At 39.8% G+C, this 18,678-nt stretch overlaps 5 protein-coding genes across 5 annotated transcripts in view; 2 read left to right on the top strand and 3 right to left on the bottom strand.

Annotated features, from left to right (window-relative positions):
* Positions 1 to 161: 161 nt before the first annotated feature.
* On the bottom strand, positions 162 to 1,765 carry atp6v1f (ATPase H+ transporting V1 subunit F). Its single transcript, XM_029426450.1, has 2 exons — positions 1,503 to 1,765; positions 162 to 611 (listed from the first exon to the last, which is right to left on the bottom strand). The coding sequence occupies exons 1-2, from the start codon at positions 1,658 to 1,660 to the stop codon at positions 410 to 412; spliced, it is 360 nt and encodes a 119-aa protein (XP_029282310.1). The 5' UTR covers positions 1,661 to 1,765; the 3' UTR covers positions 162 to 409.
* A 903-nt stretch (positions 1,766 to 2,668) lies between these two features.
* On the top strand, positions 2,669 to 3,905 carry lamtor4 (late endosomal/lysosomal adaptor, MAPK and MTOR activator 4). Its single transcript, XM_029426451.1, has 4 exons — positions 2,669 to 2,826; positions 2,999 to 3,082; positions 3,472 to 3,589; positions 3,672 to 3,905. The coding sequence occupies exons 1-4, from the start codon at positions 2,824 to 2,826 to the stop codon at positions 3,767 to 3,769; spliced, it is 303 nt and encodes a 100-aa protein (XP_029282311.1). The 5' UTR covers positions 2,669 to 2,823; the 3' UTR covers positions 3,770 to 3,905.
* Positions 3,906 to 4,779: 874 nt separating this feature from the next.
* Positions 4,780 to 7,513, bottom strand: LOC115004776 (ADP-ribosylation factor 4). Its single transcript, XM_029426449.1, has 6 exons — positions 7,305 to 7,513; positions 6,667 to 6,747; positions 6,107 to 6,216; positions 5,834 to 5,905; positions 5,605 to 5,730; positions 4,780 to 5,107 (listed from the first exon to the last, which is right to left on the bottom strand). The coding sequence occupies exons 1-6, from the start codon at positions 7,369 to 7,371 to the stop codon at positions 5,021 to 5,023; spliced, it is 543 nt and encodes a 180-aa protein (XP_029282309.1). The 5' UTR covers positions 7,372 to 7,513; the 3' UTR covers positions 4,780 to 5,020.
* A 127-nt stretch (positions 7,514 to 7,640) lies between these two features.
* gcc1 (GRIP and coiled-coil domain containing 1) lies at positions 7,641 to 12,203 on the top strand. Its single transcript, XM_029426448.1, is given in 5 exon segments — positions 7,641 to 8,203; positions 9,155 to 9,601; positions 9,715 to 10,374; positions 10,872 to 11,804; positions 11,806 to 12,203. Coding segments are annotated over 4 exon segments (2,220 nt in total). The 5' UTR covers positions 7,641 to 8,203; positions 9,155 to 9,268; the 3' UTR covers positions 12,100 to 12,203.
* Positions 12,204 to 12,223: 20 nt separating this feature from the next.
* Positions 12,224 to 18,678, bottom strand: part of LOC115004779 (protein DENND6B) — a 15,854-nt gene continuing 9,399 nt past the window's right edge. Inside the window, 11 exon segments of the mRNA XM_075074114.1 lie at positions 12,224 to 13,424; positions 13,509 to 13,583; positions 14,993 to 15,095; positions 15,416 to 15,525; positions 17,074 to 17,127; positions 17,358 to 17,392; positions 17,395 to 17,446; positions 17,537 to 17,601; positions 17,794 to 17,845; positions 17,848 to 17,861; positions 18,108 to 18,202. Of these exon segments, the coding sequence (XP_074930215.1) occupies positions 13,302 to 13,424; positions 13,509 to 13,583; positions 14,993 to 15,095; positions 15,416 to 15,525; positions 17,074 to 17,127; positions 17,358 to 17,392; positions 17,395 to 17,446; positions 17,537 to 17,601; positions 17,794 to 17,845; positions 17,848 to 17,861; positions 18,108 to 18,202 (778 nt within the window). The 3' untranslated portion in view covers positions 12,224 to 13,301.

The following is an 18,678-nucleotide window of genomic DNA, read 5'->3' as shown; positions in this document are numbered from 1 at the left end:
AGACCCTCTGTCCTCAGACCCACTGTCCTCAGACCCTCTGTCCTCAGACCCTCTGTCTTTAGACTCCAGATATCTGTGATGTTAATTTTCAGAGGTTAAAAAGTAAAAACAGATTTGAACGGTATGATGAATAAAACAGAAGAAGCAGAAAGAACACAAAGTCACAAAGAACAACATTTATTTTCTTCAACATCTGTTTTTCTAAGTTACAACATCTGGAACAAACACACTCACTGACAAACTAAATAAACTTTTAGGAGATATTTTCAGTTTGAGGAAGGAAATCTTGAAATAAAGCCGTTCTGTCTTCATGTTTCCACACACAGTAATATATATTAATAACATAAAGGAACGCAGCACAGTGAATCCACCATCACTGTACAGAGAGACAACAGGTCCATCACACCGTTTATCGGAAGTCCTCTGCGGAGAACATGCCCTTGGCGCGGCGCAGGATGGAGTCCTTGGACGCATCGTACGGATGCTCTTTGGACGGGATCTCAAGCACCGCCGGGATGGACTGCATGTGGCCATCGATGGCGTGCCGGATCATCTCGGCGATGAACTGGTTAATGAGGATGATGCCGATGTCGTTTCGAGCCAAGAAGCTCCTGCAGGGAAGACAGAGTAGATTCACCAGACTTCATTCAAAGTTCTATCAATTTAACTTTCCTGTTGATCTTGTAATAATACTTTTTTAATGTGACAAATGTTCAGACATTGGCTCCTGGTGAATTCATTACATCAGGCCTTGATTCAATTAATATCAAAATGATGGCTGATGATAAAATATGGTTGATGTAATGGTTGGTTAGTCCCACCACATCCAATGTACCATTCTGTTGATCTCGGTAAATGTGCATTTAGTAGAACAGTAAAAGTTTATATATTTTAAGTATTGAGAGAAGCTACTGGTGAGTCATTTAACAGTTGATCCCTGATGATTCAAAATATTTTAGTTAACTTTTACAATGAATAAATAGATACGCAAAACTTTAAATTGCTTGTTTGTTGAACAGGGTTTGGTTTTAGTTTAAGATTTAAGTCACAGTACAGAACATGATGATCCACCAGACAAAACTTTAACACTTACGAAATCACTAATAAAAAGGTTTAATTTAGTATTATTTGTCGCTAGCTGGATTATTTAAATGCTGATTTAACATTTGGCATGTAGTATTTAAAATATTTTCAGTTCAATTCAAAAAGGAAGAGGGCAGACAGGCAGACCCGAAAGATCCCATACCACACTCCAGTCAAAATACAACCAACTTTAAATCACAAATAATCCTGGAGAAATGTGAATTCAGCGTTTAGAAAATCATAAAGAGGTTAATATCTGATGATAGCTGGATTATGTAAATGCAGATTGATATTTGGTTCCTCTTGATTCAATTATTTTCAGTCAGAGAAATCAACGAGTTCATATCCAAGTAAAGCTTTAAATTAAATGATTTTTGAACGGAGCTTGGTGCAGAGTCTGTATTGATGGAGGTTCTTACTTGAAGGTCTCTTCGATCTCCGTGATGCTCGTGTCCTTCTCCACCACCAAGAAATTCGGTTTCCGGTTCTTGTTGAGCTCACCGATCCCACCGAGCAGGAAGCCGGTGCACGTGTCTTCATCACCGATCACGGCGATCAGTTTCCCGCGGCCGGCCATCACGAATCTTCAGGTATTTTTAAGATTTAACGGAGAAAAGAGAAAATTCAGCTTCTCTGCTTACAGAGGATCACGTGAGGAGGTCAGCTGACCGGCACTTCCGCTTCTTGCTTCTTCTGTGACGCAAACAAAACACAAATAAAAAGTAAACAACAAATCTATAATCAATTATTGGTCTTAAACTAAACTAGAAAAGATATCTGGATATTATTTTTTATTAAACACATTTTTTAAAACTCGTTAATAAAATCAGGCTAGATTAAAACAATGACGTCATGATCAGACCACAACATGCTACCTTCAGGTGCTCATCGTAAATCTCAATTTCAAAATTTACTTTGTCACAAATACAAACGTTTTAATCACGTTTTTGATATTGTGTTCGAAAGTCTTATTCACAAGTTTTCCCTTTTTGATTTCCATGTATTTATCAATTTTGTATTTCTTGTTTTTGCTTATTCTATTTTTCTTCTTGTAAAGCACTCTGTAACATATTTTAAAAAGGGCTATATAAATGAAGTTTATTATTATTATTATTATTATTATTATGATTTTGTTACTAATACCTGCACTTTATCTAATGTTGTTTCATTCTTAATTTTTCATTAATTTAAGATGTTTTTCTCATCATTGCTGGGCTCAAAAATATTGTTACAGTTGTGGATGTGACAGTGCAAACTGTAATTATAACTTCTTCTTTTTTTAGATACTTTGTGTCTTTATTACAGTGAAGCCTAAAGTACCAGTATTATTAATTATAATTTATATATTATAATTCATGTAAAGCACTTTGTAACATTGCTTTTTTTTAAGTTCTCTATAAATAAACCATATAATTATTATTATCACTATTTTTATTATAATACACCTAAGTTGATGAAACCTCTTGAAGTCAAATGAATTGCTCTTTTATAATATGTGTCAATTTTCAGCTTATTTAAAACATCTTTATTTTTTCTTTGTTTTTCCGCTAAATTAAGTTTTGTTTAAAAAATAAATAAAAAAGGAAAGAAAGCTAGATACTGGAGAAGGACGCTTGACCGCTCATGTGTTGATGTGTAAATTCTGACAGTACTTGAAGGCCTCAACAGTCACGTGAAGAATCACGTGAAAGGCGGAGACGCAGTAGCTTAACTCCAATTTGTAAAAACAGAAGAAGAAGAATGGTAGGTTCTCTAATGTTTGTTTTTTGTCATCATCTTTATCAAATTGAATGAGCTCACAGAGCGACGTTTGAGTGACTCGGACTTTACAGTCTCCGAATTCATTGTATTTAGCCTGTTAGCATTAGCTAGTTAGCATTAGCCTGTTTCTCGGCGTGACCCGGTCTGTTTACAGACGACAGCGACTCTGACTGCGGGTCTGGAGCGGATCCCGGATCAGCTCGGGTACCTGGTCATCAGCGAGGACGGAGTCCTGGCCGTAAGTGTCAAACTCTATTCAACTTTCTGTCTTTTTAATACTCTGTGGGTACTGGTAAATCTGCACCTAAAATACACATTATGAATTGGTAACAGCTACTGGAGAATGTAGCATTGTTGATTATTTATATTTTACATTTAGTCCGAGATGATCAAAAATATTATCTGTCAAGTTCTATAAGGAATTAGTAGAGAAGACATTTTTAATTGCTCAATGTTTGAATGGAGTTTGGTATTAGGATTAGTTGTGTCACAGTACCCAAAACACACGTTTCATATAAATAAATAGATAAGAAAGTGTTAAATTGTTTGGATTTTGAATAGACTTTGGTGTATAGTATGCCATACATAATCAGGATATTTTTATGAAGTTTCAGTTTCTAATGTCAGTCTGCAGGTGAGCTGGAGAACGATGAACTCACAGCAGGTGTGATGATGCAGATGGTTCGGACTGCCTGTCGCTTCCGGTTACCGGGAGCAGCCGAGCCGCCCTTCAAACGCATGTCAGGTAACGTTGTTATTTTATTATTAAGACATTTAACCAGCTACGTCACCTGTCGTCACCTGTCGTCACCTGTGTCTCTCCTCAGTGATCCTGGAGGACTTCGTCTACACGGTGACGGTTTCTGGTCAGAAAGTGTTTGTGGTCAAACGTCAGAACAACCAGCAGGAACCAATCAGCGTGTAGCGCCGGACACAGGAAGTGAAGCGGAGGTCAAAGGTCATCAGATCTGCAGCTGGACGCGTTTCTAACTTGGCTCGTGTTTTATGTTTGAAAGTGTATTTAACTGAATAAAATGAATCTTTAATTATTTAAATGTTTACCTATCGTGCTGTGACTGAGTCTGTTAAATATTATTCTAAGTATTATCAGCCTGTGTGCTTCACGTGACTTTTAAAACTTATTTTAAGAACTATAAAAAAAATTTAATTCTTTGCTTTTATTTTGAAGGCCAATTCTTAGTTTATAAATCACATTTGTTAAACAAATGTTTTAATACCACTTGGAAACCAATTTTAATCATAAATATTAAGATCAGCGTGACGGTGAGTCTTTTTACAGATGTTACCAATTAGTTTTCAAAGTCAAAAGAAATCATAAATCCTACTTCCCACATCTTTTGAAAAATAGACTAAAGACATTTTGAGATTGGATAATTGATTATCCAAACTAATGTTTGTAAAACCGTTAAAGAAATGCAAATTAAACTGCAAAAAAAAAAAATCAACATTCTTCTCTTTACAGCAACAAACTTTAAAAGAAACTTGGTTTCCTGACTGGTAACGTACAAAAAGGGCTTTAGTCCAACAAGATTAAAGATAATCATCTTTAACTAAATTACATAAAGTGTACATGATTCAGTTAAAACCAGAAATAAAACATTTGTCACGATAGAGCAGATATTCTTTACGTCTGAATTATTATATTAATTATACAATATTGAAAAGTATTTATTTGCTAAAGAACATTTTTTTTAATATTTACTTTGTACCATTTCAAAAACGTTATATTTAATACGTATTTGACTCTGCACTTAAAGAAATGTATATTTTCAGTTTTTATAAAAAATAAATCTATCGATCAGCTGAGAAGAAAAAAAAAACTTTATTGCATCGTCATTGCTTCTTCACATTGTTATGGAATGACTTCAGGTTAACCCCGCCCCCTGCTCACAGGTACGTATAAGCCCCGCCCCCCTGCTCACAGGTACTATAGGCCCCAACCCTGGTATGTTTTAAGCCCCACCCCTTGCTGTCACATGATTCTAAAACATGCGGATTAAAATAATAACAGAAGAAGAGGATGAGGTCAGAGTCCATGACATCACTTCCTCCCACAGACGACACATTTATAATTTAAAAAACAAAAAACAGTTCAGTGAAATCTTCACTTCCTCCTCTGTACACGTGGTGCGGTCAGCTGCTTCCTGTCAGCTGCTCAGCGTTTGGACAGCTCATTGGACAGCCAGTCCAGCCCCTCGTACAGACCCGTCCCCTGGGTGGCACAGGTGGCCTGGACGTGCCACTGAGAGGAGACATGAGCCAATCATGAAGCAGGGTTTAAATCATTTCAAAATAAGAGTGCGTCTTCATTAACTTAATCTGTGGCCGTTCGCAAAAACCTTCTACTTCACGGATTTCACTAAGGATATATGCAACATTTCTTTATTAAAATGTGTGACAACAACTACAACTGTTACTTCACCTATTTGAAGCTAAAGTACCTGCAAGATTCTTGCTGTTCGCAGTTGTTTGCACTTACACAAGTCGCTTTGGACTAAATGAACTGCACTGCAATGTTATACGTGTTGTTAAGTTGTGTACTTACATTTTTGTGTATTAAAGGTTTTCTGAAATGTTAAGTTTAAATATGCAAATGAGACCTTATGTAACGCTAACATTTGGTGAATTTAGGAGAATTAAACAAAGTTAGTAAAGTAAACTGTTATGGAAGCAGAACGTGTGCAGCCTGTGTAAGAAGGTGAGAATATAAAAAGATTAGTGAATCTAGCGTGGTCTCACAGTTTTGCTGCGCAGGCTGTGCAGACCCAGCTTGTCGGTGAGTTCACTGACTGCCATGGCGTTGGGAAGATCCTGTTTGTTAGCGAACACCAGCAGAACGGCGTCCTTCAGCTCGTCCTCCTGGATCTGCAGTCACAAGACGCATTTACCACACATGGCTTTACTCATCTCAACAGACCAAAACACATAATGAAATAATATATATATATTTATATATATATATAGTGACCATCTTGGAGAGCTCCTCAGCAGACTCTGCGACTCTCTCTCTGTCGTTACTGTCCACCACAAAGATCAGACCCTTCACCGCAAAAAAACAATATCTTTAGTATCTTTATATTTACAGCTGCATCTAAACATCACTTACATCCAACTTGAATCTGAACATTACTTTCTACATTAATAAAGATATAAAAACGAATAGATGAGGCTGAAAACAGCTTTTAAACATGTCTGCATAAAAATACTTCAACCATTGTGTACCTGTATCGTGGTTGTGTACCTGTGTATTTTGGAAGTAGTGTCTCCACAGAGGTCTGATCTTGTCCTGACCGCCCACGTCCCACACTGTGAAACAGATGTTCTTGTACTCCACCGTCTCCACGTTAAAACCTGAAACACATAAACATCATTGACTTCCTGTTCTGCATCTCTGAATGTGGGTTAGGCCGATGTAAAAATACACACACACACACACACACACACACACACACACACACACACACACACAAAGTGCTTGGTGTTGTATAAAGTTGTTACAGGTGGTCAGGCCACGTGTTTATGTTTAATCCTCACTTTCTATGTCCATGAGGCCAATGTTAATGTTCATTATAGTAATATAGTAATTACAGATGAACTAATGTTGACAATAATAAATTACATAAACATATCTGATGATTACACATACAATAGACACTGTAATTCAAACAGCTGACCTGATCACATCAGTCAATCATGTTCGGAGGGTTTTACGAATCATTTACTAAATACTTTCACAGATTACTTATTGATTAGTAAACGAATATTTACTGATCATTTATTGACTATTTACAGATTACTAACCGATTGTTGGGATGGTGGTGACGATCTCTCCAAGCTTCAGTTTGTACAGGATCGTTGTTTTTCCAGCTGCGTCCAAACCCACTGAAACAGGATATCAGACTTTAACTTTATAAAACAGAATTTAACTTTATAAAACAGAATTTAACTTTATAAAACAGAATTTATCAAACCCACTGAAACAGGATATCAGACTTTAACTTTATAAAACAGAATTTAACTTTAGAAAACAGAATTTATCAAACCCACTGAAACAGGATATCAGACTTTAACTTTAGAAGACAAAACTTTAACTTTAGAAAACAGACTTAACAGTTTTCCAACATCAACAGGAAATGAAACCTCTGAATCCGGAGCTCACGCGCAGGAAACTGCCGCTGACGGATCGTTATACGGCTACGTCTCCTTCTGACCGTTAGCTCAGAGCGTTAGCCTCTGGCGGCTAACTGTGTTAGCTTCACATTTTAATGTTTTCAGTTAAATAGAGAGTTCTAGATCAACCAGTCGGGACTTTCTATCTGAAAGCAGGATTCAATAAGTGTGTTTACATATTAATATCAGAGGGGGGAGAGCGTCCCTCTCCGGTCCCTGGGCGGTTAGCCTAGGAGCTAGTTAGCCTGGTTAGCCTAGCCTGTACTCACCCATCAGTATCCTCATCTGCTTCTTCCCGAATAACCGGGAGAACAGAGACGAGATCATCAGACCCATCTTATCAAAATGTCCCGGTTCAGCTGCGGGACGTCGAAAAGTCTGACGGGGGAGAATGTCAGCCGTTAAATCCGGAAACAGCAGCCGGTCAGAGCCGCAGAGGATCCGGGGGAAAAGAACCGGAGAACAGCCGGAGATAAGCAGCTCCTCCTCTCGGTGCCACGTCCAGGCCAACGCGGAACAAATGACGTCACTCCTGTGAAAAACTTTATTGAAACACAAAGAACAATTCTGCGTTCACGTTCTGCCAGAAAGACGGTGGAATCAGTAATCTTTATTTTCTAAATATTTTGTTAAATCTCTGTTCTAGGAGTCATTTTCCGTCAAGGACTGGGATTGTAAATATTAATAGAATTATTATATTATAATATTAACTATTGGACATCCCCATGAAACTTCCGCAGTTCATTACTGACATTAACACAATTATGTTTTAAATATGTATATGAGGCATTATGTAATGCTAACTTTTGGTGGATCTACACTTTACATTTACACTAGTCTGACAGAAGACGTGTTAAGGAAGCAAAATATTAACCAGTGCATAAAGAAACATGTTTTGGCCTGTCGCGTCTGACATTACCAACAAAACAAACGTCTTTCATCATGTTTGTGTTTTTCCTGACTGCAGGGAACGCAGCATCAGGTTCCTCCTCCAGTTCCGGTTCAGACCAACATGGCGGCTGTTCGCTCAAAGTCTCTCCAGATCAAACTCTGAATTTATACAATTAATATTTACAGATTTCTGATGACATAAATCAACTCGGAGACATTTCTCTGTTTGGTATCAGCTCTTTAAAACCTGCAGTTTGTATCGGCGGCTGTTTGTACGGTAAGAACCGGAGAAAACCGGAGATTAATGTCGGTGTTTGTGATGAACGTTGTATATGTGTATATATATGAACATACATACATGCATACAAATATATACATATATATACATATATATTATACATATAGATATATATAATATATATACATATATAATATATACAATATATATATATATATGGGTATATATAAGATAGGATATAGAATATATATATATAGATAGATATATATATAGAGAGAATATATAGAGAATATATAGGAGATAGATATAGTATATAGAATAAGAGGATAGAGATATAGAGAGGATATGAGAGATAGAATGTATATATGATTAGAGGGAATGATGAGATAATATAGATAATATATAAGGATATATAAGTATATATATTATATAGGAGGTATATATAGTATATATATATAGAGATATGATATAGATATATATATGAAGTATGATATATATATATATATATATATATATATATATATATATAGATGTATATATATATATATATATATGATATATATATGTATTAATATATTATATATATATGTATATATATATATATATATATTTATATATATATATATATATATATTATATATGTATATATATATATATATATATATGTATATATATATATATATGTGTATATATATATGTGTAAATATATACACATATATGTGTAAATATATATATATATGTGTAAATATATACACATATATGTATAAATATATACACATATATATATCTGGGTTGTCATAAAAGTTAATTACTCTAAATAGTTGTAATTAGCAGCCGTTATCTACGCTCTTCAAAGCCACCAGACTCCATTGACAAAAACACTCATTTAACATGGTTAGTTCGTGTTATTGTGTTTTAATAAATGTTAGTGACTTATACTTAAAGTGACAAACTGATGTATGGAAATGTTCAAATCTGTTACTTTGTCAGTTTTCAGCTGCATGATGATGGACTGGGTCCGACCCGGCAGACCTTCAGTGTGACTCGGTCCGACCTGGCAGACCTTCAGTGTGACTCGGTCCGACCCGGCAGACCTTCAGTGTGATGGAGAAGTTTGGGATGAGTTTTGGGCCTGGCAGGAAGGAGCTGCAGGATACGGTGGAGGCCCAGAAGAAGCAGCTGGTTCAGTATCAGACCCGCTTTAAGGATGTGGTGCGGGCCTACAAGAGCCTGCTGAAGGAGAAGGAGGCTCTGGAGGCCAGCCTGAAGGTGCTGACGCTCCCCCCGCAGGACTCCTCCACATTCGAGCTCCCGGAGGACGGCTGCTCGATGCACAGCGAGGACAGTGTGGACACGGCGGCGTCTGTGGACACGCCCAATGAGACCACTAAAGGGGACGAGAGCGAGGATGAGCCAGAACCAGGAGGAGGGTCCACGGTATGATTTTAAAAGTTTATCATCATTTATTGCTAAACTACAACGGAAGAAACGACAAACGCCACCAGTGAGCAATGGAACTCGTACTTCAACGTAATATTTTCTTCCTGCAGGCGCTGAAGGCCGACCTGGACGCCGGCGGCTCGGAGAGCAGCAGCGTGGGGGCGGAGCAGCAGCAGCAGGCCACGCCCCCATCCAGTACGGAGGCGGAGCGTCGACTCGCCCAGCTAAAGAACCAACTGAGCACACTCACCGGCGCTCTCGCTACAGTGACGCACGAGAAGTCCCGGATGGAGGCGAGTTTCCAGGCCGACAAGCGTCAGCTGAAGCAGGAGGTGGAGGAGCTCCAGGGCCGCCTGGGTGGCGTGACGATGCAGCAGGAGGCAGAGCATCACGCTCTGCAGCAGCAGCTGGCGGAGAGCCGCGCTCGCATCATCACGCAGCAGCACGAGAGGCAGCAGGAGCAGGACGACCACGTGCAGCAGCTGAGGGAGCTGCAGAGAATCCTGCAGCAGGAGAGAGACCTGCGGCAGGACGCAGAGCTCCGCCTGCAGGATGCCTTGCTCCTGGTGACGTCACAGGCTGTGGACCAGGGGGCGGAGTCTGAGGCTCACCTCCACCAGGTGAGGGAGGAGAGAGACGAGCTGAGGAGGAAGCTGCAGGCCTCCGAGGACGACCGAAAGAAACCCAATCCCAGAGCGGACGAGCTGCAGAGAGAGCTTATGGCGCTGAAAAACCTCTTCCAGACGCAGATCAACACCGAGACCAGGAAGGTAAACTAAACCGGGTCCAAACTACACCAGGTCTAACCAGATAGAGAGGGAGAGTAGGAGGAGGAGAGGTTAGGTGTTAGTCTCCCGGCACTCTAAGCCTATAGCAGCATATCTAGGGGCTGGTCCACGCCTGAGCCAGCCCAAACTATAAGCTTCATCAGAGAAGAAAGTCTTTAGCCTGCCACAAATTGGGAACTGGTTCCACTGGAGAGGAGCTTGATAGCTGAACTAGCTCCCACTGTACTTTTAGAGAACAATGCATTCTGGGAGCGCTGTGCTTTAGTTTGGTTATAAGGTACTATGAGATCTTTAGCTACTAGGCGCCACTCATGTGGCAGCCTGTTACAGCAGCTTTTACTCACCGCTGCGTAGTTTCTACTTTATCTAATCATTGTGTACTCGACACTTTACTTTCTTGTTCTTTTGCTGTAACAAGGTAAATTGGGATTAATAAAGGAGCAGTCTTCAGTAACTCGTGCCTCTTTGTGTGTTTGCAGGCATGCGAGGCGGAGGAGAGAGCTTGTGAGCGCGCTCAGGCGGCAGAGACGAGGGTTTCTGTTCTAGAGCAGCGAGTCTCTGAACTGTCAGAGCTGCTGGGCTCCTCTGAGAAGTCGAGGCAGAGAGAGCAGCAGACGGCTCAGAGACTCAGAGACCGCATCCTCCAACTCGACACAGAGAACAAGACGCTCGCCATGACGGCCTCCGGCAGGATGAGTTCCGAGCTCAGCGCAGACGAGTCTCAACTGGACGTTGGCGTGCTGAAGGAGAAGCTGGAGAAGGTGAAGAAGCTGCTGCAGCTGGCGGCGCAGAGGAACCCGGAGCAAAACATCCTGCCGGAGCCGGGCGGGGACAAGGCTGCAGTGTTCTACCAGCAAGAGCTGCGCACGTTGAAGGACGAGTTTGAGCGCTACAAGCTGCGTGCGCAGGTGGTGCTGAAGAACAAGAACGCCAAAGATGGCTGCCAGGCGAAGGAGCTGGAGGAGGTGCGCGACCAGCTGTCGGAACTGAAGGAGAAGTACATCAATCTGCGCATCCAGAGCGACGAGGCCGAGACCCGCCACCGCTGCCAGCTCGAGGAGCGACAGCAGCATGCCGCGGCGTTGCAGCACACTCACAGACAGGAAGTGGAGCGGGTGGATGCACTTCATCGCGACGACCTGCTGCGGCTAGAGGTGGAGCTGCACAAACAGAGAGACAGGACGATGGCGCTGCTGGACGAGAAGGAGCGTGAGCTGGAGAGGCTGCGGGCCGCCGTGCCGTGCCACCACACCGACAGCATGGCAGCCGACAAGCACGAGTCTGGCCCAGAGAGCGAGGGTGACATCATCAGCCAGGCTCTGCGGCGGGTGGCGCCCAACGAGCCCACACTGCTGCTGTACGCCGAGCAGCTGGCAAGGAAGGAGGTGGAGGCTGGCGGCCTGCGGCGGCAGAAAAAACCGCCTGGAGGAGGACGTGCACCAGCTGCAAGCAAGGATAATCGCCAACGCAGAGCGCCACGACGAGGAGGCGTCCTCGCTGCGAGGACAACTTGACAAACTGATCCGAGATCAGAGCAGAGAGGGCGCCAACATGGAGTACCTGAAGAACGTCATCTACAAGTTCCTGACTCTGCAGGACGCCAGTGGGTGCCAGCAGACACTCAACGCCATCCTGACCATCCTGCACTTCAGCCCGCAGGAGAAACACAGCGTGATGAGGCTGCAGGGCGCCGCCTGGTGGAGGTAAAACACCTGAAGAGATAATATAACGGAGGTTTAAATTGATTTGTCTGGTTTCTGTCTGAAGTGTAAATATGAATAAATATATGACTGAGTGTCACTGTGAGGAAACCTTTGAAAGCACTTCTTCATTTCACTTCGGTAGATTTTTAATGCTCTTGTTGAAATGTAACTATTTTCCTGCTTCAGGGTATTTCACATTGTTTCACAGTGGAGCAACATTACAACTTTTATCAAAACATTTTGAAATCACCATTTGGAGTCATAACATCATGACTGAAGCATTACGCCGTGAGAGTTTTTCATTGTACATTCGTATAAATCAGAAAATGTATGTGTGATTAACCCCTTTAGACAGTTTTTGATGCCTAAGGAAAACAACATTGGGAAGTTAAACAGCTCATAATTCATCTAATATCTATTTTATATTGCTGTGAAAACTTCTTCACACAACTGGATTTATTCAAGTTTCTCACCAGAAACTACATTTGACAAGATTACGTTTGAACACATCATGATCACGATATATTTGAGTTATTAATTATTAGTGTGAGTTACATTCACAGAGTTCAGTCTGATAGAAAATAACACTTCATGTGGTCAGTTTAAATACAAACTTATGTGGAATCAAATATACATTTTTATTATAATGAATAATAACTAAAAAAACATGTTTTGTAAATATTAAACAAACACCAGCAGAAGATTCACATTTAATCACAAATTGACTTAAACTTGATTAATTTAATGAATTTAAACCTAATGAAGGCATCAACACCGAGCTGAACCCGAACGATCTGATGAAGTATTTAGAGATACTCAGCGAGTACTCATTGTGTACTCAGCGAGTACATTGTGTACTCAGCGAGTACTCATTGTGTACTCAGCGAGTACATTGTGTACTCAGCGAGTACTCATTGTGTACTCAGCGAGTACTCATTGTGTACTCAGCGAGTACATTGTGTACTCAGCGAGTAATCATTGTGTACTCACAGAGTACTCATTTTGTACTCAGCGAGTACTCATTGTGTACTCAGCTAGTAATCATTGTGTACTCAGCGAGTAATCATTGTGTACTCAGCGAGTACTCATTGTGTACTCAGCGAGTAATCATTGTGTACTCAGCGAGTACTCATTGTGTACTCAGCGAGTAATCATTGTGTACTCAGCTAGTAATCATTGTGTACTCAGCGAGTACTCATTGTGTACTCAGCGAGTACTCAGTACTCTCTGCAGGTCTTGGGGCAGCGAGCCAATGACGGACTTTATGAAATCATCCAGTTTGTTTAAAACTCCGTCCTTCACTTGCAGCTGCTGCCTGCGAGCTTTAATCTGAAAGACAGGTGAGAAACACACCTTGTTATAGAAACAGGGTTTGAAAAATAAACTTTGAGTCAGAAAACTTCAGATTCTCACCAGTTTCTCTCGAAGTTTCAGAATCAAGTCGACGATTTCCACCTCAGACTTGTCTTTAGTCCAACTCATCAGGTCCTGAGGGGCAAAGCATCAGGTCAGTACCTAGTCTGACAGATGTGTACCGTCTGGCAGATGTGTACCGTCTGGCAGATGTTTACCGTCTGACAGATGTTTATACTCTGACAGATGTTTACTGTCTGGCAGATGTTTATACTCTGACAGATGTTTATACTCTGACAGATATTTACCGTCTGGCAGATGTTTATACTCTGACAGATGTTTATACTCTGACAGATGTTTATACTCTGACAGATGTTTACCGTCTGGCAGATGTTTATACTCTGACAGATATTTACCGTCTGGCAGATGTTTATACTCTGACAGATGTTTATACTCTGACAGATGTTTATACTCTGACAGATGTTTATAGTCTGACAGATGTTTATACTCTGACAGATGTTTACCGTCTGGCAGATGTTTATACTCTGACAGATGTTTATACTCTGACAGATGTTTACCGTCTGGCAGATGTTTATACTCTGACAGATGTTTACCGTCTGGCAGATGTTTATACTCTGACAGATGTTTATACTCTGACAGATGTTTATACTCTGGCAGATGTTTATACTCTGACAGATGTTTATACTCTGGCAGATGTTTATACTCTGGCAGATGTTTACCGTCTGACAGATGTTTATACTCTGACAGATGTTTACTGTCTGACAGATGTTTATACTCTGACAGATGTTTACTGTCTGACAGATGTTTACCGTCTGACAGATGTTTACCGTCTGACAGATGTTTATACTCTGGCAGATGTTTACCGTCTGGCAGATGTTTATACTCTGACAGATGTTTACTGTCTGACAGATGTTTATACTCTGACAGATGTTTACTGTCTGACAGATGTTTACTGTCTGACAGATGTTTACCGTCTGACAGATGTTTACCGTCTGGCAGATGTTTATACTCTGGCAGATGTTTATACTCTGACAGATGTTTACCGTCTGACAGATGTTTACTGTCTGACAGATGTTTACTGTCTGACAGATGTTTACCGTCTGACAGATGTTTACTGTCTGACAGATGTTTATACTCTGACAGATGTTTACTGTCTGACAGATGTTTATACTCTGACAGATGTTTATACTCTGACAGATGTTTACTGTCTGACAGATGTTTACTGTCTGACAGATGTTTATACTCTGACAGATGTTTATACTCTGACAGATGTTTACTGTCTGACAGATGTTTATACTCTGACAGATGTTTACCGTCTGACAGATGTTTATACTCTGACAGATGTTTATACTCTGACAGATGTTTACTGTCTGACAGATGTTTATACTCTGACAGATGTTTACCGTCTGACAGATGTTTATACTCTGACAGATGTTTACTGTCTGACAGATGTTTATACTCTGACAGATGTTTACCGTCTGACAGATGTTTGTACGATATGATTTGTATGAGAGATAGCTCACAGCGTCACAGATGACCTCCAGGTGAAGACTCTCTAGTTTCTGCGTCATCTCTTTGTGTCGATGACGATACCATCCGTCAAAGTTGGGAGACCTAAAGAACTTCCTGTCAACAGATAAATGAGTTTAGTTTAAATATGAAGACAAATCAAACTTCCTGGAGCTGAATGTAAAACAAACTGAGGAAACAAGATGAATGTTTAAATGTGTTTTACTTAAAACTTTAGTCTCAAAGACAAAAGGTACGACAACAGTTACTTTAATAACAAAACTAAAACTTCTCAAAGGTACAATAAAAGTTACGACTTCATTCATAAAGTTATAAAGAATGGATCGGAGAGACAGAACATGAAAAACACGAAAACACTGAAAGAGTTCAGAAGTTTGCTGAAGCTCGTTTAAAACTAAAGACGCAAAGTGACTCACCTGTAAAGTCCCATCCAATCACCTTTGAGCACTGAAGTGAGCTGCGGCCCTGTGTGATCCAGAGTGGAGATAAACTCATCGTGACTGAAGGGTCGGATCTGAGGCGGAGTCTGAACACAGGAACATGAACACATTAAAACATGAACACAATAAAACATGAACACATTAAACCATGAACACAATAAAACATGAACACGTGAACACATTAAAACATGAACACAATAAAACATGAACACATTAAACCATGAACACGAACACGTGAACACATTAAAACATGAACACGTGAACACATTAAACATGAACACATTAAAACATGAACACGTGAACACATTAAAACACGAACACGTGAACACATTAAAACATGAATCTATTAAACCATGAACACATAAACCATGAACACGAACACGTGAACACATTAAAACATGAACACGTGAACACATTAAAACATGAACACATTAAAACATGAACACATTAAAACATGAAACACGTGAACACATTAAACCACGAACACGTGAACACATTAAACATGAATATATTAAACCATGAAACACATTAAAACACGAACACGTGAACACATTAAACGTGAACACATGAACACGTTGAACACATTAAACCATGACACGTGAACACATTAAACCATGAACCGTGAACACATTAAAACACGAACAACGTGAACACATTAAAACGTGAACACATGAACACGTGAACACATTAAACCATGAACACGTGAAACACATTAAAACCATGAACACGTGAACACATTAAAACATGAACACATTAAACACGAACACATTAAACATGAACACGTGAACACATTAAACATGAACACATTAAAACATGAACACGTGAAACACATTAAAACATGAACACATTAAAAACACGAACACGTGAACACTTAAAACATGAACACATTAAAACATGAACACATTAAACCATGAACACGTGAACACATTAAACCATGAACACATTAAACATGAACACGTGAACACATTAAACCATGAACACATTAAAACACAAACACGTGAACACATTAAAACCATGAACACGTGAACACATTAAACCATGAACACATTAAAACGTGAACACGTGAACACATTAAACCATGAACACATTAAAACACGAACACGTGAACACATTAAAACAGGAACACATTAAAACATGAACACGTGAACACATTAAAAACATGAACACAGGAACACGTGAACACATTAAACATGGACAAGTGAACACATTAAAACATGAACACATTAAAACATGAACACAGGAACACATTAAAACATGAAACACGTGAACACATTAAAACATGAACACAGGAACACGTGAACACATTAAAACATGGACAAGTGAACACATTAAAACATGAACACATTAAAACATGAACACAGGAACACATTAAAACATGAACACGTTAAACATGAACACGTTAACACATTAAAACATGAACACATTAAAACATGAACACGTTAAAACATGAACATATGAACACATTAAAACATGAACACGTTTAAAACATGAACATATGAACACATTAACCATGAACACATTAAAACATGAACTTACGAACACATCAGCATGTCAACATGAACACATGAACATACAAACACGTGAACACATTAAAGCATTAACACATGAACACTAACGATCCAATTCCTGTTTACCTTCCACGGTGACACAGACCTCTGAAGAGGCATCAAGCTCGCCATATAACGCTCCTGTCAGACAAAACACAGGGTTATAAAACCTTCAGAAACTTTATTTGAAAGTCTTTGTTTGTTATTGCTCAGATATATTTATTTTGCACACCAACCAGACTCCAGCCACAGTATGTAACATTTAAGAAAAGATTGCACACAGGAGAGAAGTGTTAACAGAGGTGTTGCATTGTGGGATGTGTGTAGTAAACAGGTGGAGGTGTGCAGTGATCTGATTGGCTGTGGCTCACCAGTGGTATAATGAAGCTCTGAGTGAGCTCTAACAGTGTCGCCTCAAGATGGCGCTCTGAACCTCTGACGGTCTCTTCCTCTGAATCCCCTGAACACATCATCATCATCATCAATAAACACAGTAGTTATGATTATTAATCATAATAATATTATTTATATAAATATTGATGGTTTTCACCTTTAGCAGTCTTTTAATAAGAATCTTGTCTTTGTGTAGAAACGTCTTGAACGCTGTGTAGATCCCTGCAGACAGGAAGACAACATTTATTAACACTAATTAACATATATTCATAATTATTAACATGTATTAAAATGTAGTAACATGTATTTGAATACATCACCATGTATTAACATTAATTAATGTTTATTAACATGTATTAATAAATCATATTAAACATTTATTAATAAATATTATTAAATATGAAATAGTGTTACCTGGTTTAGTGTCGAGTGTTTTCAGTTTGGACAGTTTTCTTCACCTTCACCTGTTTTAGGTAAATCACCTGAAAGAGACCAAACACATATTATTATTTAGATATATTAATACTATTCTTGCCATCATTAACTTCTATTTTTTATTTTTTTATCTTTTATTTTTTTGTTATTGTTGTGTAAACTGGTGAAGTAGATTATTTTATGAAGAAACTAGAACATGTTTTCATTTATTAATCAAATTTGGATTCACGTGAAGTTAAGAAGATAAAGAAAGTGTGAAATAAAAGAAGAAGAGTGATGATGTCGTGTTTTACCTGCCATCTTGATTTCTCCCAGTCTGATGACGTGAGGCCAGTTCTGAAAAGTCTTAATGAAGAACGGGTTGGTGACGCCCAGAACAACGTTAGGCCTGAAGAGAGAGACAGCTGAGGTCAGACAGATAGCTGAGGTCAGACAGACAGGTGAGGTCAGACAGACAGCTGAGGTCAGACAGACAGCTGAGGTCAGACAGACAACTGAGGTCAGACAGATAGCTGAGGTCAGACAGACAGCTGAGGTCAGACAGACAGCTGAGGTCAGACAGACAGCTGAGGTCAGACAGACAGATGAAGTCAGACAGACAACTGAGGTCAGACAGACAGGTGAGGTCAGACAGACAGGTGAGGTCAGACAGACAACTGAGGTCAGACAGACAACTGAGGTCAGACCGACAGGTGAGATCAGACAGACAGGTGAGGTCAGACAGACAGGTGAGGTCAGACAGGACAGCTGAGGTCAGACAGAGAGGTGAGGTCAGACAGACAGCTGAGGTCAGACAGACAGGTGAGGTCAGACGGACAGCTGAGGTCAGACAGACAGCTGAGGTCAGACAGAGAGGTGAGGGTC

This window comes from Cottoperca gobio, unplaced genomic scaffold (assembly GCF_900634415.1).
Source record: "Cottoperca gobio unplaced genomic scaffold, fCotGob3.1 fCotGob3_184arrow_ctg1, whole genome shotgun sequence".
Lineage (NCBI taxonomy): Eukaryota > Metazoa > Chordata > Actinopteri > Perciformes > Bovichtidae > Cottoperca > Cottoperca gobio.
This window is presented reverse-complemented; position numbering and strand designations above follow the sequence as displayed.